This window comes from Pteropus alecto, unplaced genomic scaffold, assembly GCF_000325575.1.
Source record: "Pteropus alecto unplaced genomic scaffold, ASM32557v1 scaffold79, whole genome shotgun sequence".
Taxonomy (NCBI): Eukaryota; Metazoa; Chordata; class Mammalia; order Chiroptera; family Pteropodidae; genus Pteropus; species Pteropus alecto.
The window spans coordinates 6266038-6275219 of record NW_006494612.1 but is presented as its reverse complement, the minus strand read 5'-3'; the positions used below and the strand labels follow the sequence as shown (position 1 = coordinate 6275219).

At 37.4% G+C, this 9182-nt stretch overlaps 1 protein-coding gene and 1 non-coding gene across 2 annotated transcripts in view; one reads left to right on the top strand and one right to left on the bottom strand.

The window, feature by feature from the left end:
* Nucleotides 1-421: 421 nt before the first annotated feature.
* RPF2 (ribosome production factor 2 homolog) overlaps nt 422-9182 on the bottom strand; it is a 30930-nt gene continuing 22169 nt past the window's right edge. Inside the window, 2 exon segments of the mRNA XM_006927072.3 lie at nt 422-1726; nt 2470-2614. Coding sequence (XP_006927134.2) covers nt 1547-1726; nt 2470-2614 — 325 coding nt within the window. The 3' untranslated portion in view covers nt 422-1546.
* Nucleotides 761-879, top strand: LOC112474326. Its single transcript, XR_003044347.1, has one exon. It is a non-coding gene; the product is annotated as a 5S ribosomal RNA (ribosomal RNA).

Sequence of the window (9182 nt, the reverse complement as noted above, 5' to 3'; positions counted from 1 at the left end):
GATGGCACAATATGATTTCTGATGCCCCTTCTATAGCTCCTCTTCTCCCCTATTGTCCATCTACTTGCAGATGGCACAATATAAATCATTTTAGCCCTCTCTCCCCATTTAGACATAAAACACAAATATCTCCTTCAGATCTAAAACTGTGTGGTTTTTGGTTAAATACATAATCAAGCAACAAGTGTAAATGAGTGATTCTAGCTCCTTCTTTTGTATGGAGGAGATTAGCCATCCGGAAAAGGATAGGGAGAGGGAAGACTAAAAAAATGGGTTTACAAGAGAAAGAAAAGGATACAAAAGGTAAAATTGAGGCTATAGCTTTTGCTTACTGCCAGCAAACTCAAGTAAATGCATGAACATCTAGGAATGCCAAAACTCCTTGACATGAAATTGAAAACAAAAGCATTTCTACTTCATGTAACATATTATCATTTATGTTCTATTTGTGTCTTTATAACATAATTGGCTTGCACTTGTATAAAGGAACTTCTTTGCCAGGGATTCAATCAATTTAGAAAAAAGAAGTATACAACACTATGAGGAGGAAGTAGAAAGCTTCTTCCCATTTTCCTAGGCACAGGGCCAGTCTTCATGAAAATTTCAAAACATACTGTTTGGCTTTGGCTTACTCCTACTCAGTATGCAAACACCCGGGGTTTTTGTGTGACCTTTAGCTACCTAGTATCCTAAAGTACCCTGTGTCTTAAAACCTACCCATTCTTTCCTCACATCTATCTCTATCAAAACTTTCTTTCTCATCTACGGCCATGCCACCCTGAACGTGCCCAATCTTGTCTGATCTTGGAAGCTAAGCAGGGTTGGGCCTGGTTAGTACTTGGATAGGAGACTACCTAGGAATACCAGGTGCTGTAGGTGTAAAACACAAAACAAAACAAAAAAAACTTCCTTTCTCGCAGAGGAGGGTAGGGCTCCAATTTGTAGCAGAAATCTCTTATTAAAATAATCAACAGTAAGGTAATATGTCAATGATCAGGTATCTTTCTTAGAGACCTATATTTTATGACACAAAGCTTAAAATCTCAAATTAATAACTGGTAGAATTTCAGGCAAAATAACTGAAAAGTAAAAAATAAAAGCCGGGTTGTAGGTATATGTTGGAAGATGGAATTAACTTTCCAGGTAGGTCATACTGAGTGTGTATACAGTTCCTTTGGGCCATTTTACTTTGCATGACTCCTCCCTTTATCTAAAGCTTAACCCCAAAATTCTCAGATACCTATGTTTATTCTGGAGATCCCTCCTCCCTCACCCACCCAATGAGACAGCAGACTAGACTTTGCGGGGGGCGGACAGAGGGAAATGTATCACAGAGTAAAAATGGCACGCAAGGGTAGGTCTCAAGTAAGAGGCTTACTTTCAACCTAATAGTACATTACTGTTCATAATATATATAATATATAGTTTAGGCAAATTATAATGGTAGAAAAATATACAGTAAAATCTTATAAGAAACTCTGATATGACTGATGATAATTCTAAGTAAACAGACTACAATAAAACCGTAGTTTTCAGCTAAATTCCATTATTTTTTTTTAATTCTCTTTGATTTTTTCTCCTGATCTTCTGTTATCCTTTCTGCAGGTCGTTTCTTCAACCCCTTCATTTTTCTGGTTTGTAGTTTGCTTAGGTCTTGCTTCTGCATATGAATCCTTCCATAAGTTGTACCAAAAGTATCATGGGAGATATTTTTCTTCTTCTTTGGCTATGAAACAAGAATATATATATTTAACGGTTTCTATTATCATGAACTGGTAAAAATCTAGTGTATAACAACTACCTTACTAAAAATTTCCATTAGTGAGCACCGCTTCAATGACACAGAGTATATAGCCCTCATAGACCTTTCTTCTCAAACTCAAGTATACATACAAATCCTCTGCAGATGTTGCTAAAATGCAGATTCTAATTCAGTAGGTCTAAGGTAGGACCTGAGATGCAGCATTTCTAACAATTCCCAGGAAAACTGTCAGATCACACTTTGAGACACAACATTACAGACTACACTAACCATTGACATGCACTGAGAGAATTTCCTGTGTTTAGCTTAAGGTATTGTGACTATCATTTCAATCTTTACTGGCATTCCAGAGAGAACTTGTTTTTTAAAACAGTTCAAAAGTCAAAATACATTTTATGTAAGTGTGGGTTATACATCCTGTGCGCTAAATCTCCAGTCTTCGCAATGGACCAAACAATTCCTTTTGCTGAAAAAATGGCAGTCTTGGCTACCAGAAAGCTCTCAGCCATAGCTGACATCTGGTTTCTATAAATCTTTTATCATCCTTTATGGTTGGCTTATTTGCTTCCTCCTCCTCTTCTTGGCCCTGAGAGTTTAATTTTATCTATTTTATTGATCTCTTTATGTCTTTTAATATATGCTGAAAATCTTTTTTGGAAAGAGTAAAATATACAAATAAATATGGCACCAATCTACAAGTCATGTACCTTGAGGGCTTTTGGCATTTTCATGGATAACTTATAAAGGTCATCTGATGCCAGATGTGTCCTCCTCAGAACCAGATCCAATGAGGGTCCCATCTCTTCCAATTCAATCCGTGGTGTTCTGCAACCAGATTAGTTCAACAGCAACCTTCATGAAATATGACAAAGAAATGTTGCTCTGACTTTGGTCAAAATCCTATCCTCACCAAATATTTGTGTTCAAGAGAATTACAGTTCCATAAAATGACATAAAAATCTTTAGAAGGGCTAAGCTTCTTAAATACTTTATATATTTAGGCCAAGTGCATTCTTTGGTTCTTTGATTTTTGAAAATCAAAAATAAAAGTATATACTATTATTAAGAAATACCAAGCGAGATAGACAATTCTTCTAAGAAATGGAATCTTTTGATCTGACTTCATCTTACCTAAGATTTACATAAGCATAAAAATAATTTTAATTGGGTCTTGAAACATTATTGTTTCTCTAAGACCTATTCAGAATCAACTTTTCTCCACAGCATGGACATTTACTGATATCTATAGACTGGAAAGAACTTTAAAATCTTAATATAACAAAGCCACAACTTCCTGGGTACCATATGTCCAAATAGCTCTGGATCTGGAAACATGAGAGAAAGAGAACAAGGAAGAGGGGAGACTGGCAAATTCTTTTTTTGTGTGATACCACAAAAACAGCTGAAAGACTGAAGACTATGTAAGGTGACTCAATTTGTTATGGTGGCCAGATCTCCACATGGAAACAAATAATTGAATAACAATGTTTATAAAAAATCAGCCTTTTCACACAAAAGCTAGATTGCGACACTGAGAGAAGAAAAAGAAGAGGAAGGCACAATAAGGAATACCCAAGAGAGCAGCAAACACTAGGAAGAAGTGTGTATGCCAAAGCTCATTACGAGCCCTTTGGGCCCTAAGTGCATCACATGCAGACAGATGGCCAATCAATACAGTCCAAACACAGGAGGTGCACTTAGGAAGAGTCACAGTGATAAATACGCTGTATCAGACACAGTAATTTACACTCAACTGAACAAGGCAAAAAAAAAAAATCTAAAAAACAAAAAATACAAGCCTAGGATATGTAAAAAGCTAAAGTGTTACAACAAAAGAAGGTATACTATCATCAAAAGATAAAATGAATATTAGTATGGGACTTGAAGGGAGCAAGCACAGGGAAAAGAGCCTAAAAGAGAGCTCGTAGGCCACGTTCTCCACATGGTTCCAGGAGAAGAGACCTCAGTCAATGCCTATCTCAGGTTCACTGAGGGGGGAAATATTTTTAGAAGCTAAAGTTGGCTGGTTCACGGCATCATCCTGAAGAGCTAATTTAAAGTATATAGGGCAGTGAACATTTGACTCTGTCATATCACACATACTTCTGCATATGCATCCACATTTTCAGTACCTCCAAATAAATGATATTCACAATGCTGAACTCATATCAAGATTAGTATCTCAATAAACACATTAAGAAAATACATGTCCAGTTGCCTACTTAAAAAATCAGGGAAATTATATATAAAATGGCAGCTCATGGCATGCCTGATGGATTCAGATCGCCCAACTATCACTGTATGTGGCAAAATTCCTCTAAAGCACCTTTTTATTTATAGAAGTGTCTTAGTATACATAATTAAGATTACTTCCAAATAACTACATATGTTGCTATTTATCGAAAAACTGAGTTACAGAGCCATACTGTCTATGTAAATGACCTAATCTTAATCACTTCACTGAGCATGTTTACTGACATCAAATTGACAGAAAAAGAAGGAAATGGTCTCCAGTTTTCAGTTCTCTGCATATGGTTTCTGGTGATTGGTCTATCACCCTTTTTCTTAATTAAGCTTTTAATAGTGATATCTAGAATCTATAATAATCACTTGTTAATCATTTAAAAAAACAACCTATTTACTCTTCCTCCGAGAAAGTATATTAATAAAGAATTTATAAATGATTTTTGTGATCATGCCAAGCAAAAGGAAAACACTATTAGATATCAACTCATTAAAAACAAATACCTAAAACCATTTCCTTCACCTTCATCCCATTATACACATTGCAGTTTTTATTTTTTAAAGATAGTTAGTCCCCCTTATCCATGGTTTCACTTTCCACAGTTTCAGTTACCCATGGTCAACTGTGGTCAGAAAATATTAAATAATTCCAGAAATAAACAATTCATAAGTTTTAAATTGCATGTTGTTCTGAGTAGCATGATGAAAGCTCATGCTGCCCGGCTGTGTCCTGCTCAGAACACGAATCATCCCTTTGTCCAGGGTATCCATGCTGTACACACACCCCACCCGTTAGTCACGTAGTAGCTGTCTCGGTCATCAGATCGACTCAAGGTTTTTCAGTGCTTGCGTTCAAGTAACCTTTATTTTACTTAGTAATGGCCCCAAAGTGCAAGAGTAATGATGCGAGCAACTCAAATGTGCCAAAGAGAAGCCATAAAGTGCTTCCTTTAAGTGAAAATGTAAAAGGTTCTCCACTTAATAAAGAAAAAAATATCATATGCTGAGGTTTCTAAGATCTACAATAAGAATGAATCTTGAATCCATGAAATTATAAAAGAAAAAAAATCTGTGCTAGTATTTTTTTTAATTAAGCTTATTGGGATAACACTGGTTAATACAATTATATAATTTTCCAGTGTACATTATAATTTGACATCTGTATATTCTATTGTGTTTACCACCCGAAGTCCAGTTTCCTTCAGCTACCATATATTTGATCTCCTTTACTCACTCCACCCTCCCCCTATTCCCCTATATTTGACCCCTTTTAACTATTCACCTACCCCCACCTCCCCCACCCACTATCCTCTGGTAACCATTAGTCTATAGTCCATGTCTATGAGTCTGTATTTGTTTGTCCTGTTCAGTTGTTGCTTTTAGGTTGATATCCCACATATAAGTGATATCATGTGATTTTCAACTTTTTCTGCCTGGCTTATCTCGCTTAGCATGATAAATCTGTACTAGATTTGCTGTCATACCAAAAACTGCAAAAGTTACAGCCACAGTGCGTGTAAATGCTTAGTTAAGATGGAAAAAAATATTACATTTGTGGGTTGAAGACATAAACAGAAAACCTGTTCTGATGGCAACGTGTTGCACCCGAAAGTGCTGAGCCTGTAACGAACACCTCAGTAAGAGACCTCCCAAACAAGTGACACCAAGCCACTTACTGCAAGTAAGGGATGGATATAGATTCAGGAATAGGTTTGCACTGAAAATATAAAAATTACTAGAGAGGCTGTGTTTGCCGATGAAGAAAGTGACAAGTTGAAGAAGTTGATTAGGGTTCGGTACTTGATTTCAGGCATCCACTGGGGGTCGTGGAACATATGCCCCACAGATAAGAGGGGACTACTGTACACATTTCAATTCCAGGCTTTCCTATCTCCAAACAAATATACACTGCCCAGAACTTTTACATTATACGCATAATCTCCACCTAACTTCCTAACCTCAAGCTCTGTTTTGTTTTCCCTATAAGCTCTATATCAAAAGTGACATTCGGTTTTGTAAGACCATATGGTACAAGATACAGAGACAAAGAGAACCCAGTTCCTTCCCTCTCAAATGGGCTCAGGCTATTAGATATGTTAATTGGTAATTTCTATATACTTTAAAAATATTATTTGCATATTTCTTAAGACAGACTGGCATTACCACTCTTTTCACATTGTAATTCCCTTATTTTTCTCCCTTCCATATCCTTCTCTCCTGCTGACATTGTTCTCATTAAACTACTTGCCTTGCCTAGTTACTTCTGTTTGCATTTAAAAGAATGCTAACACTTCCTGTTTTGCATATTTCTCCCCCATAAAACTTAACCAATGCCATTGCAAAGGCATATGTGGCAGTCATTAAAAATTTTCTGTTTCGTATTAATGGCTCTGGCCCTATAGTGAATAAAGTCCTCCAAGGAATGAAAATGGTTTTATATTAATGGCTCTGGCCCTATAGTGAATAAAGTTCTCCAAGGAATGAAAATGGTCACTCATGCATAAGGAATTAATTATTATAGGATATATAGGAAGAGATCAGTAACACTGATATATTTATTCCCCCAGAAGGTCAGGTCAGAGGTCAAATTAATATAATTTTATGTTCAGAATTTCTTTCATCCAAGCTCAAAACCATTTTATAAGCCTTACTAACCTTCACAAATAATGCATGTGAATATTATCTATTACCTTTTACCAATTGCTTATGGGTTCATTCACAGTAAAAGAAAGAGGCTCCGTAGTACAGCTTGCACAAATGTCCGAGGAGCCACGCTAAGTCAGATGCTATAATTTACACCCAAATTAACAAGGCAAAAATAAAACAATTTTAAATTTGTCATATGCCCACCTCTATCGACACCCCTCTCACTCTTATGAAGGATCAATCTGAGGGACCTTGAACTACCTAAATGGTACTGCTACACTTTGCAAATGAGAAACAGAGGCCCCAAGAAGTGACCTGCCCATATCATGTGGCTGAGCAATAGGTCACAAACAGGTTACTAGGCTCAGAGGTGATGCGCATTCCTGGAACCATCTCTTTCTTCTCCTCCCAAGTGTGGCACAGCCCCTGCAGGCTGAGCTGATCCACACGCTTAGTGATTTTCCCAGCAGCAGGTTGCTTTCAATCACACTGTCCATTTTCTATTTCAAATCAATAGCTAACATTGGCATTACGGGGCACATATAGAACACTTGACATCAAAATTTTATACTAGCATTCTCTAATGTTAAAAATTCAAACTTTTAACAACAACAAAAAAAGACATATAATCCAATTAAAAAATGGGCAGAAGACCTGAACAGATACTTCTTCAAAGAGGAAATACAGATGGCTAACAGACATGAAAAGATGCTCAAGGTCACTAATCATCAAAGAAATGCAAATTAAAACCAAAATGAGATATCACCTCATACCTGTCAGAATGGCTATTATTAATAAATCAAAAATCAATAAGTGTTGGAGAGCATGGGGAGAAAAGGGAACCCTCATCCATTGTTGATGGGATTGCAAATTGGTACAGCCACTATGGAAAACAGTTTGGAGGTTCCTCAAAAAATTAAAAATGGATATACCTTTTGACCCAGTAATTGCACTTCTGGGTATTTATCCAAAGAAAACCAAAACAATAATTTGTAAAGATCTATGCACTCCAATGTTCATGGCAGCACAATTTACAATAGCCAAGATGTGGAAGCAACCTAAATGCCCATTAACAGATGATTGGCTAAAGAAATTATGGTTCATATATACAATGGAATATTACTCAGCCATTAAAAAAATGAAATCTTACCATTTGCCATGACACGGATGGACCTAGAGGTTATTATGAGTGAAATAAGTCAGAGAAAGATAAATACTATATGATTTCATTTATATGCGGTATCTAAGGAACAAAAAGAACTAATCAAAAACAGACTCACAAATATAGTGGACAGTTTGATGACAGACAGAGGGGCGGGATGTTGGGGGCTGGGGGAATGGGTTTTTTGGTTATGGGGCTGAGAGAATGGGGTGAAGGGTTAAAGAAGTACAAATTAGTAGTTGATAGTTGGGCATGGGGAACATGGCAGAGGGAATGCAGTTAGCATTAATATGATGGCTAAGAGGAGGGCCAGGGGAGGGAGGGAGCAATTGGGGGAATAGTTTTATGAACATTATAGACGTCTAACCAATGTACTGCATATTTGAAACTAATTTAAATAAATAAGTTTATATTAAAAAGGTAAATCAATCAATCAATCAATAAAATATCAAACTTTTATAGGAGCTGCCATGCTAACCTAATGGTTATTCCAGCAATTATAGTCTTCTTAAAATAAGTGGATGGGATCTCTCGGAAACATGGTGGAGTGAGAGATGTCCCCAGATCTCTCCCCTTGAAACAACAATAAGCTGAACATCTAAAACTCAACAAAAAACACCCAAACTGCACACTAGCACATCTGAGAGTGGGATCTGCACTTCGGAGCTACCACAGGTCAGAACCCTGGGTGTTGGGCGGTGGCCAGAGCTACCTGTAGGAGGAGGGGGAGGGAAAAAGGAGCAGCGAGTTTCCTCAACAGCCCTGCCTGGGAAAGCTGTGAGCTCCCCAAGGCTGGCCAGCGACAGAGCCCACTCATCAGGGCAGAAGGCAGAGAAGCAAGATGGGACCGCAGAAAAACAGTTGATTTTTACCGGCTGCGGCCGCAAAACCAAGGCTGAGCCACAGCTCCCAACTCCCAACCTAGAAGGCCCCTCCCCTCTTACCCTCTGAGACCAATCACCGTGGAGCCCCAGGGGAATCTGAGCAAATGCTGCCAAGACTCTGACACTGACAGAGACTGAAATTGAGATTAGCAAGCGTATTTAAATATCTACAAGAAACTTTTTAAAAGGCATTTTTAAGGCTTTATAGAAAGCAGGAATCCAAGAGGTTTAGACGCCACCTACTGGAAACCAAGTGGGCTTCATCCCAGGGGTACAAGGATAGTTCAACATAAGCAAATCGATTATTGTGATACACCACATAAATTAAAAAATAAGAATCATATGATCATATCAATAGATGCAGAAAAAGCTTTCGACAAGATCAGCATACATTTATGATCGAAACACTTAACAAAATTGGTAGAGAAGGAAATACCTTAACATAATAAAGGCCATATATGACAAGCCCTCAGCCAACATTATA